We start from the raw sequence: 15812 nt of genomic DNA on the forward strand, positions 1-15812 counted from the left end.
AGTCATGATCATCAAATTGTCGGTTGCAGGCCAAAGGCAGAATTGCAGGAATGACAGCATTATTATTGTCAGTATAAGTCAGAAATTTAAGTTGGAAAGCATACAAAAGTTCCCACCTGAGACAGACGAGCAGCGTGTCTTTCCAACAAGCATCTGGACAATGCAGAGAGGTGAGAAGGGGAAGGGAGGTCAATACTGTATTTTACCAACAAGGCATTTCATATAAGGCACATCCTCCAAATAAGAATTCCAAAAATAATATATAAGGTGCACATTACAATGATAAAGCACTGATGGATTGAACATGGTTGCAGCTATGTTTGCTCCTTCAGCCAGAGTCAATATCAAGGCCCTGACAACACTGGAACTTTCTGCATGTTGTGCCATCTGCTTGCTCATCTTTCCTTCTTTTCTTTTTTCATCTGATCTGTCCCTGCTGCCCCTAGTGAGTTATTTCCCCCTAATGAGTTTGTCAGTCTTTTAGACACTTCAGTCTATGTCAGTCTTACAGACACACCCCACACACATTACAAACACAAACCACACAATGCTTTTGATTTTCTTTACTTTCACCAACATAGAAGAAATTACACATCTCTTTCACATCTGCAGCGTTTCAAAATTGTGCACACAAAAAAAAAACCCCACCTCACCATATCTTGACCTTCAAAAAAAAAAAAAGAAAATAAAAAATTGACCTCACCATATCTTGACCTTCAAAAAAAAAAAAGAAAAAAAAAATTGACAGGTATATGACAATTCAAAGGGTTGTCAGATCAGTTTTCCCCCAACGCCCCAACATAGAATTAGGAACTCTTCAGTGGCCTATGGACCTTAGAAGTTGGTTGAGATCAGTTTCTTACAAGCAGTGTACAGGGGCTGTAATTTAAGGCACGTTTCTTAATCTTTTTAACATTCAGCCTTTGCCAGTGTCTGAAACAAAGAACTTGGCAAGCAATTATTACACTGATCTGTACAGACCTGATGACATCTTTAAAGCACTGGTGGCAAAGTGTTGTCATTTTCATGACCACCCCAGTCTGACACAGGGTTTGGTTGGTTTTTTTGTTTTTTTGTTTTTAATAATAATAAAATGGATTTTTTTTTTTTTTTTTTTTTTTTACGGGTCCACACTGAATTTATGGCCTTATCTAAGTACTGATGGTAAAATACACCAAACTGGTAAAATCCTTTTGAACACCCCGTTCTGACTTTAATTTATACAGGTTCCCCCCCACCCCCACCCCCCTTTTTTTGTTTTTAATGGGAGGGGGTTGAAGCTGGGGAATGATTAGCACATACACTACACACAAAAATGTGTGTAAAGTGGGAATGAGTGACACCTCGTATCATGTTAAAATATTCTGTATCCTTTTTCATAATATTTTCTCATACAACCTGCTTTCTACATGATTACTGATAGTCCACTGTTTACAAAGCAATATTCTTTTCCAGTCAGACATCATTCAGACAAATGGACACTCTTTTACTCTCCTCACACCCACACAGTCATTAATTTCCATATCCTTTTCTAGTACTACAGCACACCAAACTACACACACACACATACACATTTAAAATCTATTTTGCAGTCTGAAACCTGCATTTAGCCAGCACAGTTAAAACCATAATTGATTTCATTCCAAGTAAACATTTTTCAATATATTTTTTAATGACAGGCAACAGAACTGTACAGAACAATACAAAAACATCCAAGCTTTTATGGATCTTCTTTCACTGGCATCTTACCTAACCTGCTCGGGCATTTTCACTTTGTAAACATCATTATACTCCAAATTCTTTCATGGTTTTTCTACTAAAAACACCAGACAGTGCAGCTGTTTTCTTTCAATAATTTCTACAAATTAGATGAACAGATTTAGGAGCCCCAAATCTGCACTCAAAATAATTATTTATGGGCTATTGTGTCCGAATTTTATTTATGGGTGACTTTTCAAAATTTTCATGAATATACCAGACCTGCCAACCCCTCACAAGACTTGAGAGTAACATTTTCATCATTTGGGTATAGTAGCAAACTGGAGTCTGACAGTTACAGAACCAATACTCAATTGTAGTTCCACCAGCATTCTGAAAGAACAAAGGAATCAATGGTGTTGCAGCTTGTTTCCATTTGATGAGTCTGTAGGTTTTCACAAGTCGTAACATATTGTTCATTCTGTCAAGTGACACTGCTGTAAGCTTCACAGTACCACCATACGGTAGCTTGTTTCCTTATTGTCAATGTCAACTGTATCAATGGCTTTTCTGTTCACTGACATTTTCTTTCTTGACAGAAGTTTGTGATGGAAGTATTCTGAAGGGGGAACAAGAGCTTGAGAGAATTGTCTAATTTTCCATAACAGAAATGGTGGAAAAATAACTGAGCTCTGATTGGCTTAAGCTGGTCACAAGCCATGGAACAAACTAACCAATCATAGGCCATGTTTCTGGTCTTCTCCTTCCCCCTTTTGCACACGTTCAATTGACTAACTGTATCAATCAATTTATCAAATATAATAAAAATGCAACCTGATTTTTGTTACTTCAGAGTTGGATTTTTAATGTGAACATTGCATTCTGAAGCTGAGCAGAGCATACTGCACTCAAAACGTAGAGGTTGGCAAGTCTGTCGTAGTGTATATTTCTGACTTGGACAAACGGACTTGGATCCACCACTGCTGTTTGACATTTTATTTCATGATTGTCAGTCGTGTCTGACTATGACCATCAGAACAGCATAGGCAACTGCTGTCCCAACTATCTAGGCTAGAATTTGGTGGAGAATATCTTGCCTTTGTTACATCCCCACTCTCTCGGCCATGAGGGTTTTAGGACAGTCAGCATTGGGATGGTTCCCAAAGGCCGACTAGCCCCCAAGGCTGCAGCACTAAGTGCCCGTGCAATCTTGCCTCCTAGTTTAAGAATCATTGTCCTTCACAAAAGACTAATGATGTCCCATTGTAATGGAGAAACCACTGATCATACAGCTCTCACTTTGCTGTTGACCCAACTGTAAGCCTATGTCAATCTGTGATGTAAGCTGAACCTTGTATATGCTAAAGGCTCAGACAAAAACAAAAAATAAATATCCTCCCCTGATGCTTTGAAAATGGAGAGGAGACACTGCATGTTCATCAAGCGATATTCTAAAAAATGTTTTGGACAAATACATTAAGAATGCAAATCCTGTATGGGAGCCTCGGTGTGATGCCAGGAAATGGATATCGTCTGCTGTGAAGAAGAGTTCTTTCTCCTCACTACTGCTTGGCTCAGTAATCTGGATAACTATGACAAGAAGAAAAACGTATGAATACATTTTTTGTGTGTAGCAATGCAAATCTGATCAGAATGTGCGGCATTAGATTTCGAGTGACCCTCTGGAAGTAGTCTGGGAACCCCCTAGAATTATGGCAAAAGAATCTGTGGGACACCCAAGGTTTTCAACTAATCAGGACCCCCTGTTCTTGTTCTAGTTGCTTTTTAGTCCAGCCGACTGCATAGGGCCATATCAGGACTGTCAAACCATACAAATGCTCAACTGCGTCAATACAAAACTGTCACATCTACAGAAAAACACTAAGACAAACCCACAAAACACAGTTCATGACACAGTATCCAACTATTTATTTGCTCTTTTGGGCAAATAAGACTAGGCCATGCTGAGGAAGCTAGCCATTCCCTTTTATCTATCATCCCCAGATTACAAAAAAACATAAAAAGAAGAAAAAACAATACTTCAAAGCCAAACAAAAAATACATAAAAAAGGCCATACAGGTAAATAACACTGCAGAACGGGCAACTAGCGCCCATCCCAGTATTTACTATCTCACTACCCAATCACCAGAGCAAAAACAAGCACAGACAGTACATCATCAGTGTCAAGGCTTGCTTGAAAAAAGAAAGGGGAATGGACTGGGAAGACAGAAAAAGGAGACAACAGTGAAGGAAGATAAAAGGCAGAAACAAAGAGAGTGATAGAAAAAAGGAAATTTCTAGCACAGAATTTCCTGAGGGCGGGGACACTATTTATACTGAAAGACCCCCGGCATCCCCATGGGGGGAATCAGGAGCCCTGGTACCTGTGTGAAGTTTCAGCATTACTCATCACCCAGTGGTGAAGGCAAGGCCATTCACTGCTTCAAATTAAATTCACAACCTGTAAGAGACCTGATGCTTCTTGTGTGATTCTTTCACCAAAGTGATATGCACTGACGGTGATTTGTAAGTGCCTGAACTACACAAGTCTCTCTCACAGACTGTGAATGTACTTTGAAGTATTAAATGGCCACTGATTTTGAATAGACAGAGCTTCCACAGCAAACCACACATTTCATTTCAGGGAAGCATGATTAGCATTTCATGTTTAAATGCATACATGACATGATATTCTGGTATCAGTTTTGGTTCCTCAAAAAACAAAGAAAAAAAAAACGATTACACAAACACAACACTATATAGTTGCATAGTAACTATAGAAGATGCACACCAATCTTGCCATGAGCATAACGTTTTAAGTATGAAATTACATAAATGATACCTGATGTCTAACCATCCCAAGAGAACCAAACCAACCACAAGATCTCTATTCTTCTCCACCATGAACATTTGATAACAATACTGAAGCTATCCCTTATCTACTTTTGGGGGGGCGGTGGGATGACAGGAGAACGGTCCAAAGCCAGACAGACAAGCGTCTGACTTCACCTGCGCACACTGTGGGATGAGCTGTCTCTCCCATACTGGCCTGTCCAGCCACACTTTACGCTGCATCAATCACCACCCACAGCGCAACTCCACACTATCCCGAGGCTGACTGATGACTAATTCTGGATTTAGCTATGATACATTCATTCACACAATATATGAATAAAGGACTATAGCAATGGGAAGGCAAAAAGTTCAAATGTTATGAGATTCACTCAATCTCACACATCAAATCTTCATAATATAAAAAGATAATTTTTTTTTAAAAAGAAGAAAAAAAAGCATATTCATGTAGATGATCTATTTTCGAATATCACTTACACATTACTCAAAATGTAAAATCTTCATCAAAATCTAAATCACCCACTTCGCAAACAAGTAAAATTCAAATAAAACAAGCTGGTCCAATATGCTTACAATTTCCATATTCTGTCAACTGAAGGTTCTTGATGTTTGTTAAGTACCATATCATTCAACATTGTCAATGATACCAGCTTGTTTGAATAGCTGTATGTTGAAGTCTACACTCTAAGCTACATAAGCAGTAACTTCAATCAGCTGATGTTATTTAGAAGATAGCTTCACACATTCAACACTTAAGAATAAGACATTGTCCAGGAAACAACTATGGTAACATCTGATAAAAAACTAAGGTGTTCAGTAACCAACTTTGCCTGGAGTCACAACCTTTAATAAAAATGACGCAATCACACATATGTCTTCCCAACACTTCCCCCCCCCCCCCCCAAATATATAAAAATAATTTCTTCATAATGAAAGATATATACAACAAAGAAAATTCACCAAACCTGTAAAATAAAAGAGAAACACAACTTTAAAATTTAACCAATGAAAAGTCAAAAAAATATTTTAAAAAACCTAAAGAACCAAACAGTAGGTAATAAGATTTAAAACACATTCATCACACAAACACACAGTTTGATGACATGATGATCCGCCTTAAAAAATAAACAAACTCCCCCACCTCCCCCAAACTACTACACTAAACATAACAAAAATGACAGGAGACAAAATCACAAATTGCAAGAAAAAAATCAAGATTAAAATAACATTTGAAAAAAAAGAAAAAAAATGAAACCAAAGCCCTCCATGCCGCCTCTACCACCCTGTCAATTTACTTTTTTTTTCTTTTTTTTTTAACAAAAAAAAACAAAAACAAAACGATGACCATCACAAAAATTCTACTTTTTTTTTTTTTTTTTTTTTAACAGCAGCAACAGTTTACTTCTCTCTGAAGTTCACAGGATCAAAGATGACAGCACTCACCAGATCGTCATGGATAAAAAGTAAACAAAGTTGACAGAATGGGAAGGCTGGGGTCTACAAATCGAAAGTGCTAGGAAAGAAAATAAACTCTGCAGCAGCAACAACATAAATGGACAAGACTGTAAAAGGAAATGGCGACACCGTTCACAGACTAAAGAACCAGACATGCTATGAAGGAAAATAGATTCCAAGCACAGAAAGAAGTCAACAAATAGAAAAGTTACAAAGATAACAACAAGAGACCCATGCCACAAAAAGAAAATAGATTTCAAGCGCAGAAAGAATTCAACAAGAATAACAGAACATGATAAAAATAGAAACAGGAGCCCCCATGCCATGAAAGAAAAATAGATTTCAAATTCTACTTCTCACATTCTTTTTTTGTTTCATCACTTTATCACAAACACACAAGTGGTGCTGGAAGATGGCCAAAACCTGTCCAGTTACTGCTGGCTGGAGGTCAGCTGAGTGTTGAGCTGTGTGAGGATATCCATCACTGCCTCCCGCAGAGTCTGAAACAGATGGAGTGATGGCCTAGAGGTAATGCATCCGTCTAGGAAGCAAGAGAATCTGAGTGCACTGGTTCGAATCACGGCTCAGAGATCAATATTTTCTCCCCCTCCACTAGACCTTGAATGATGGGCTGGACGCTAGTCATTCAGACCAGACGGTAAACCGAGGTCCCGTGTGCAGCATGGACTTAGTGGACGTAAAAGAACCCACAGCAACAAAAGGGCTGTTCCTGGCAAAATTCTGTAGAAAAATCCACTTCGATAGGAAAAAAACAAAAACAAATAAAACTGCACACAGGAAAAAAGTTTTTTTAAATGGGTGGCGCTGCAGTATAGCCATGAGCTCTCCCTGGAGAGAGCAGCCTGAATTTCACACAGAGAAATCTGTTGTGAGAAAAAGAGAAATACAATATGATACAATACAATACAATGTACACATGGGCATGTACATCTGCAACAGACATGGACCGATAAAGGATGGACATGTGACACTGCTGCTTATATTCCAGCAAAGCACACCAGGCTATGTCATGACTGCCCACCTGAATTAAAGTCAGACAACATTCAACACAAAACTCATGGAAAACAATATAGTTCATGACTTACCATCTTAACAATTAAGCTCCTTAAAGCAAAAATCCTAGGCTGTGCTGAGGATGTCAACCCTTCTATTTATCCCCAGACAATTAAAAAAACCCAGCAATAATAATATGTAAAATCTTGGAGAAAGGGTTGTAGCATCTGGTGGTCTTATCATTTGTCAAAATCCTGGAGAGAGGGTGGTAGCATCTGGCGGCCTTATCTGTCAAAATCTTGAAGGGGAGGGGTGGCAGGCAGAGTTTGGCAGTCATATCACCAGCTTTTTCTGGAGAAATGGGCACCAATAGAAATGGTGTGGGAGTTCCTCCTTGAGGTAAATCAATTCATCAACAGTCACTCCCCTCAACATAATTCTCTTCCTTGGCTTCTTCCTCCCTCCTTGTGACTCACTGTCAGCTGTCAACAGGTGGGAAGGAGGGGGGAAGAATGGGGTGGGGGAAGCTGTCAACAGCTGGGAAAGAGGGGGGAAATGTGATCTCTTCCTTGGCTTCTTCCTCCCTCCTTGTGACCCACTGTCAGCTGTCAACAGCTGGGAAGGAGGGGGGAAATGTGATCTCTTCCTTGGCTTCTTCCTCCCTCCTTGTGACCCATTGTCAGCTGTCAACAGCTGGGAAGGAGGGGGGAAGAATGGGGTGGGGGAAGCTGTCAACAGCTGGGAAAGAGGGGGGAAATGTGATCTCTTCCTTGGCTTCTTCCTCCCTCCTTGTGACCCACTGTCAGCTGTCAACAGCTGGGAAGGAGGGGGGAAATGTGATCTCTTCCTTGGCTTCTTCCTCCCTCCTTGTGACCCATTGTCAGCTGTCAACAGCTGGGAAGGAGGGGGGAAATGTGATCTCTTCTTTGGCTTCTTCCTCCCTCCTTGTGACCCATTGTCAGCTGTTAACAGCTGGGAAGGAGGGGGGAAATGTGATCTCTTCTTTGGCTTCTTCCTCCCTCATTGTGACCCATTGTCAGCTGTCAACAGCTGGGAAGGAGGGGGGAAATGTGATCTCTTCTTTGGCTTCTTCCTCCCTCATTGTGACCCATTGTCAGCTGTCAACAGCTGGGAAGGAGGGGGGAAATGTGATCTCTTCTTTGGCTTCTTCCTCCCTCCTTGTGACTCGTTTGTCAGCTGTCAAGGGCTGGGAAGGAGGGGGGGAAGGAAGGGGCAGGGGCAGCTGTCAACAGCTGGGAAGGAGCGGGAAATGTGATCTCTTCCTTGGCTTCTTCCTCCCTCCTTGTGACTCGTTTGTCAGCTGTCAAGGGCTGGGAAGGAGGGGGGGAAGGAAGGGGCAGGGGCAGCTGTCAACAGGTGGGAAGGAGAGGGAAATGTGATCTCTTCCTTGGCTTCTTCCTCCCTCCTTGTGACTCGTTTGTCAGCTGTCAAGGGCTGGGAAGGAGGGGGGAAGGAAGGGGCAGGGACAGCTGTCAACAGCTGGGAAAGAGGGGGGAATGTGATCTCTTCCTTGGCTTCTTCCTCCCTCCTTGTGACTCATTGTCAGCTGTCAAGGGTGGGAAGGAGGGGGGAAGAAAGGGGTGGGAGCAGCTGTCAACAGCTGGGAAGGAGGGGGGAAGAAAGGGGCGGGGGCAGCTGTCAAGGGCTGGGAAGGAGGGGGGAAGAAAGGGGTGGAAGCAGCTGTCAACAGCTGGGAAGGAGGGGGGAAGAAAGGGGCGGGGGCAGCTGTTAAGGGCTGGAAAGGAGGGGGGAAGAAAGGGGTGGAAGCAGCTGTCAACAGCTGGGAAGGAGGGGGGAAGAAAGGGGTGGAAGCAGCTGTCAACAGCTGGGAAGGAGGGGGGAAGAAAGGGGTGGGAGCAGCTGTCAACAGCTGGGAAGGAGGGGGAAAATGTGATCTCTTCCTTGGCTTCTTCCTCCCTCCTTGTGACTCATTATGGGCTGTCAACAGGTGGGAAGAAGGGAGGAAGGAAGGGGTGGGGGCAGCTGTAAACAGCTGGGAAGGAGGGGGGAAGGAGGAGGCATGGGCCAACACCCTGGTCGTCTCTATCATCTCCATCATTTTAGTGTTCAATAATGTTGCCATCCATATCACGATCTCAGTCTCCAACTTGCTCCTCTGCCCTTCAACACCATTTCTTCTTAATGTGCCAGACTCCCGCAACACCACCTCCTGCTCAGGACAGATGTGCGAAATATATTCCGCATGCAAGACAGAAGATTAAACCATCTGATCAATTCTGTATTTCTCTCTCTCTCTCTCTCTCTCTCTCTCTCTCTCTCTCTCTCTCTCTCACACACACACACACACACACACACACACGTCCCTTTCTGTCCGTCAGAAACTGAAAGCAGTAACACCCATGCCCATCCCCCTAACTCATAAAGCAAACAAAACATCAAAAGACTACTCTTCCTCTAGTACTTAGATACTCATTCATGATAACAGACCTAAAGCAACATCTCTTTGGGGTCTTTAAAGAAACAACAAAAAACTGTCTATTTGGTCAAAACAAAAATCATTTTGAATATACTATACTCCAAACAGTGTAGTCTGCGTTTATCAAAGATGAAGCAAGAAGTGATGACTTTTTTTTTTTTCTTTTTTTTTTTTCAGACTTTCAACCCAACCGCCATTTCTGTGTTAAAAAATGGACCGGAAGCATGAGAAAGAAGGTGGGAGAAAAGGGGCAGGTGGGTTGTATGGTCAGTCAGTTGGGTGGTGGAATCAAACATTAACACTCTCCGGACGAAGGAATGTTCACGCATTCCTACACAAAACGTATTCGGATTCGGACGAAGGAATGGAATAGCATTCTCCGAAAGGAGGAGTTTGTATTATACTCCATGTTTGGTGTTAAATATACTTACCATGTCAAACTGATGCAAACTAGGCCTATTGGTTTGCTCTGCTTGGCCAAATTTCGCGCGGCTAACAGTGAAAAGACGGGCCCACCCGCTCTCAGCCAATCAAACGCCTCTAAAAACTATAAGCGCTTAATCATTCCTTTGGCCAAGGCTCTCCACGCCATCTTGTCAGGTTTACGCTCTGTCTCGTCTTACGCTTTTTTCGGCTATCCAGCGTATCCTTTTGGCCTTATTTTGTTGCATGCGGCTAGTAAAATTCCATCACGCGCTGTACACATGATTTTGTGATTAGCCAAGCAGAGTGCGCTATTCTGGGTCACTCCACAATCGAACAGTATGATTGGTCAGCCTGGCATGTGTGGCCCGTCTCGCACACACGCTGACAAAGCCACTGACCGGTCGTCTGCTCGCGTGCCAGCCTGTTAGCAAAGTGGGCTCTTCTCAGAATGTTGAGAAGCGAACAAGGCAGTGACGGCAACGTTTTAGGGTTGCCGAAGTACTTGAAATGCTACAAACTGAAGGGTTGGACATTGAAGAGGTGGATGATGACAAAGAAGAAAGCGAATTTAATGCAGAAAGCGAGCATGGGTATGGTGATTCAGAGTGAAAAATTGGCAGTATTTTTTACATATGGCAAAACCGTAAAAATAAGATGAGAAATTGATTTTTTTTTATGTAATAGCTCAACAAGTAATAAACCAGTTCTGAAAGTTTCATTTTCTTACTCTGTATTTTGTATTTTTTGTAATTTTTTTCCAAACCCTTACAAATGGACCATCTGTGGGAAAAAGCAAGGGAGAAAACTTGTCGTCCCGAGTGAGTTAACATTTGAAATAAATAGAAGTACACAAAAAGGAAATCATTTTGTAAAAGAGAAGTCATCTATCTAACAAGAGAAACAACTGATAATGAGTATCAAAAAAGTCAAAAACATTCACCAGTGACTGATGATACACATTCATTTAAGAGCTTCATTAACTCACATTCAAAAATGATGTTAACTGTAACATCACAAAAACATATGCACTTGATATCAAGAAGACTGACATGAAACAACAGTATTTTTTTTAATCATTTTCCACAGAGTTAAAAATGACCAGTTTTTTGTGTGCTCACTGCTGCACCTCTCAGCCCTTCAATCTAAGCACCATCCCTCTCACTAACAGGCACAACAGACAAGTGGTCAAAGCCATTAGACTTTCAACATGTGTTTGAATCCTACTTGCAGCACCTGGTAGATTAAGGTTGGAGATTTTTCCCACCACCGAGTTCAACTTATATGCAGACCTGCTGGTGCCTAAAGCCTCTTCATGTGTATACACATATGGAAGATAAAAAAAACACGTCAAGGATCAAGTAGCCATGTCAGCATTCGGTGGGTTATGGAAACAAGAACATACCCAGCAGCATGCTCACCCTTGAGTATGGCTGCCAATATGGCAGGGTAAAAGTAGGTTATCATTGCCTGAGCAAAACTTTTTGTTTTTAATGCATGTCATCTATGTATGAGCAAAACCTTTTGTTTCCAACGCATGTTATCTTTGTATGAGCGACTGTTGTTTTCAATGCATTCAATCTGTGTGTGAGCAGAACCTTTAGCAGACATGCCTACCCCAGAATCTATCAGTTCATTGTGTTTCCATAACATGCATTAAATGTAAGAGCAAAACCTTGTTTCCGAAGCATGCATTGTATGTATAAGCAAAGCCTTGTGTTTCCAAAGAATGCATTGCATATATGAGCAAAGCCTTGTTTAAAAAGAAAACAACAAAAAAACAAAGTTTCTTTTTCAAAACACGCATTGTTATGTATAAGCAAAGCTTTGTGTTCCAAATCATGAACTGTGTGTCTGAGCAAAACAATGTCTTTTCAAAGCACGGAGTGTGGGTGTGTGTATGAACATCACTTTGTTTCCTATGTATATCTTATACGTGAGCACAACACTGTGTTTCCAAAGCCTGCAGTGTGAGTGAAAGTGGAAAGAGAGCAGAATGGTTAAGATGTTTGTCTGCCAATACAGTGTCAGTAAAGTTCTGGGTTCAAATCCTGGTCTCGCCCTTTCTCCAAAGTTTGACTGGGAAATCAAACTGAGCATCAAGTCATTCGGATGATTCGATGAACTGAGGTCCCATACACTGCACGCATTTGGTGCACTGAAAAAGAGCCCATGGCAAGATAAGTGTTGCCTCTGGCAAAATTCTGTAGAAGAAATACATTCTGACACTCAAACCCAAACAACAAGCTGCTGGTCAGGCATCTACCTATCAAATGTGGCGTAGAGCTTATGGATTTGCTGAGCGCAGTGAAGCCTCCTTCAGAAATTGAAACAAACTATGTGAGTGAAGTGGTGACTCACCTGAGGCTTGCAGTACTCCTCCAGCCAGCTGAACACGCAGGCCGACAGCTCAGCAAAGTTGGCAACGGAGATGGATGAGTTGAACGACTGGAACAGCGTGTCCATGATCTGCTTGAACTGAAACACCATATACACCATCACAGTATGTTAAAGTAACGCACTGTTACACACACCTGTACCACACACACATACACATGCATGCATGCATGCACACACACACAAACATGCACATGCACTTACTGGAAACTGAAAACAGATACACACTACCATAGTCCATAAAATCAACACAATGTTACACACATTCACTCACACTTACACACACACACACACACACACTAAAAGTGGCATAACATTAACACAAAACAACAGCCTGTTATGTTGTGACAGGCGCTATAAAGTATCATCATTATTTCTATCATTAAGTATCCAGATCAATGAATAAAACACAGACAGAAGTGTTACAGATGAGTAGTGATATGCGCCATGTAAGTATCAATATAATTCAAATCAATAGGTGCTATAAGCTTCCACATCATTCAATCAATTAAACATAGATGGAACTGTTACAAACATGTGTACTGATATGTACTTTTTAAGTATCCACTTCATTCAAGCAGTAGGCACTAACAAGTATCCATATGTAGGAAGTATCCATATCATTCAATCAATAAACGTTATACAAGTGTCCATATCATTCAATCAATAAACGCTATACAAATATCCGTATCATTCAATCAATAAACCGCTATACAAATATCTATATCATTCTATCAACAGGCACCACATAAGTATCCACATCATTCAATCAATAGGTGCTACATAAGTATTCATATCATTCAATCAATAGACACCGTACAAGTATCAATATCATTCAATCAAACACATAGACACCGTACAAGTATCAATATCATTCAATCAAACACAGACAGAACTGTTAGAGACGTGTACTGACAGGCACTGCATAAGTACCCACATCAATCAAACACAAAAACGAAACTGTTAGAGACATGCATGTGTACTAACAGGTGCAATACAAGAATCCATATCAATCAATCAGTCAACCACAGACAGAACTATAACAGGCATTTGAACTAATAGGTGCTAAATAACTATCCGTATCAATCAATCAATCAATCAAACGCAGACAGAACCATCACAGATATGTGTACTGACCACCTGAAACTTGAGCTCATCCGACACCTGACTCTGTCCATGCTTTGGGGTGTTCTGGTGGGTCTTGACAATATGCTCATAGTTCCTGCACAGAGGATGTTTTTCCCCCTTTTATCCTTACTATATAAATGATCAAGGAAGAAGACAGAGGAGGTTATAAAAGTCTGAAAGCTATTTTGCTTTGGGAAGGGGGTTTGGGGGTGGGTGGGATGGGGGGGCAGGGGTGTGGGGGAGTGCAAATAGACCCCCTTGGTGGGGTCAAGTGACAACACCCCCAATGTTTTCTCTTTTCAAAGCCTGAACCAGACATTTTCTGACACTTCCGTAACACATTCCAACTGAAAGGTAACTTATTTCATAAAAACCAAAATAAAAACAGGTATCAGGCAGACCTGCCAACTAGAGAAGAATATCTTCAGCAACAGAGAGGAATATACATGTAGAAGCTGGGAGGAATTTTTTCACTTTCTATGGAATCAAACCGAAAACATATCTTTTCCAGTTCCAAATATGTACCCCCTTCCTACCCTCCAGCCCCCTAACCCCCATCCCCCACAACACCTTATCTTTCTTCTACTGTGCATCTTCAAGTAATTTTGCAGCAGACAGTGACATGTCGTAACGCTGTTTGTATGTAGACAACATTCACTTCTTCTGAGAAGCTGAAGTCACTTTCTTGCATTCCAACTGCAACAAACGGTCTCATAATTTACGGTTGTAGTGTGGTCTGTCTTGGCACTTAAGGACCATCAATGCCTCTGTGGTATCCTGACCCATGGAAGAACGAAAATCAGTTGGATTCGTCCTCACCTCAGATGTTTTTGTTTTGTTTTTTTTAACTTATAATTAAAATCAGTGCTGGGAACACAACTCTCAAAATCTTCACCCCAAATGTCTTTATTTTTTGGTAAAGAACTTCACAAATAGACATTTTATCTTTGTGAAGAAATCAAGACTATTGAAACAGGGTTGGTAATGATGTCTTTGTTGTCAATAATACTGTTTCTCAATAAGATGGTAAGAAAAAGAAGTGTGTGTGTGTGTGTGTGTGTGTGTGTGTGTGTGTGTGTGTGTGTGTGTGTGTGTGTGTGTGTGTGTGTGTGTGTGTGTGTGTGTGCATGTTTGTTTTCTCTTCAAAATTAGGTGAAGTGTGAAAAGGATGTGTGTATGTGTGCACATGTTGGGCCTTGCACACATCAGTATGTTCCCAAATACGCAGTGAATCTTGCTTTAATGTTGTTTTATTCAAAGCACTGCTGTCTAGGCTATAAGCAGAACCACACACTTAGCCGACTGCAAGATCCCCCTGACAGGCCTGATAGTGCCAGACACTGATAAGTAGGTCAGCTGCTGTGCCTGCTAACCCGTCACTGACCCTTCTTTGTCTTCTATTAAAGCGTGGCAATTTGCGCGCCTCTTTTGAGCGGGCTGGTGAGCATACTCCTATATCTGTGGCATTAATGTTTGCACTGTTGGAAAGAGCGGACACTTCTTTTTTTGTTGGTGGTAGTACTTTCCTTGGCTGGAAAATATTTTTTAAGATAGCAGTATTTACTTGACAGAACTGTGCTGACAATTGTGACTGGCGGTGGTGTGGGTTTTTTTCATAGCAGAAGTACCATGAGTTTGGTTTTCCTTCACATTCTGTTCTCTCACATTTCTTTCTTCCATTCCTTTCTTTCATTCTGTTTTCTTCTCTGTCTTTCTTTCGTGCTGTTTCCTTCCCTCTCTTTCTCTCCTTCATCCCTTCCTTTCTTTCGTTCTGTTTCCTTCTCTCTCTTTTCTTCAGTGTGCGTGAATGACTGAATCAGTGTGCCTGTGGAGTATTTGTACAAGCTGCAAAACAGTTGTGATCTTTAACACGCCACAGCTTCCTTCAGAATTTCCAGCTATCAACACAGGTTAGTGAGAGGCATGCTGATGTGTAATGCTGTGCATGGAATGTATTGTCTGCGTTGAGCGAATTTTGTGAGATTAGATTCAGTGTGTTAAAAATGTGTCAAAATGCATGTTAACTGGTGGTAAGCATACCTGCTTTTTTCAAACAGTTATCCTGAGAAAAATAATCGGATGTTCACATTTGAGTTTCCTATCGTTTTAAAGCTAAGACTGTGCTCTTTCAGACCATACTATTCATTAAGCGATTGCGTTGACAAGCAACGTGTTATCAAAAGTTAACGAAGAGGTGTTGTTTTCTCCCTGTGGCCGCTGCCATCGCGCGGAACAGCACACTGGTCTTTCTCCCTCCCAACAGCTGATAACGGCTGGAGGCGCAGCGTGAAAAAGAACTCATAGCGTTTTGTGCTCTCAGTTCTTCCAAGTTAAAGCTCTAACCCTTCCCGCGGTAGCGTGTTATTTTTAGGTGGCGCCTTTCCC

The 15812-nt window shown here is 41.4% G+C and overlaps 1 protein-coding gene across 3 annotated transcripts in view; it reads right to left on the bottom strand.

Moving 5' to 3' along the window:
- Nucleotides 1-543: 543 nt before the first annotated feature.
- LOC143290446 (max-like protein X) overlaps nucleotides 544-15812 on the bottom strand; it is a 31769-nt gene continuing 16500 nt past the window's right edge. For 2 of the 3 annotated variants that reach the window (XM_076599881.1, XM_076599880.1), the window contains 3 exons: nucleotides 13437-13521; nucleotides 12264-12380; nucleotides 544-6507 (listed from right to left, as the gene is read on the bottom strand). In XM_076599881.1, the coding sequence (XP_076455996.1) occupies nucleotides 6439-6507; nucleotides 12264-12380; nucleotides 13437-13521 (271 nt within the window). In that variant the 3' untranslated portion in view covers nucleotides 544-6438. The remainder of the gene's footprint in view (nucleotides 6508-12263; nucleotides 12381-13436; nucleotides 13522-15812) is intronic. The other variant, XR_013056393.1, reaches the window with a different exon arrangement.

The sequence above is a fragment of the Babylonia areolata genome, chromosome 15, assembly GCF_041734735.1.
Source record: "Babylonia areolata isolate BAREFJ2019XMU chromosome 15, ASM4173473v1, whole genome shotgun sequence".
NCBI lineage: Eukaryota > Metazoa > Mollusca > Gastropoda > Neogastropoda > Buccinidae > Babylonia > Babylonia areolata.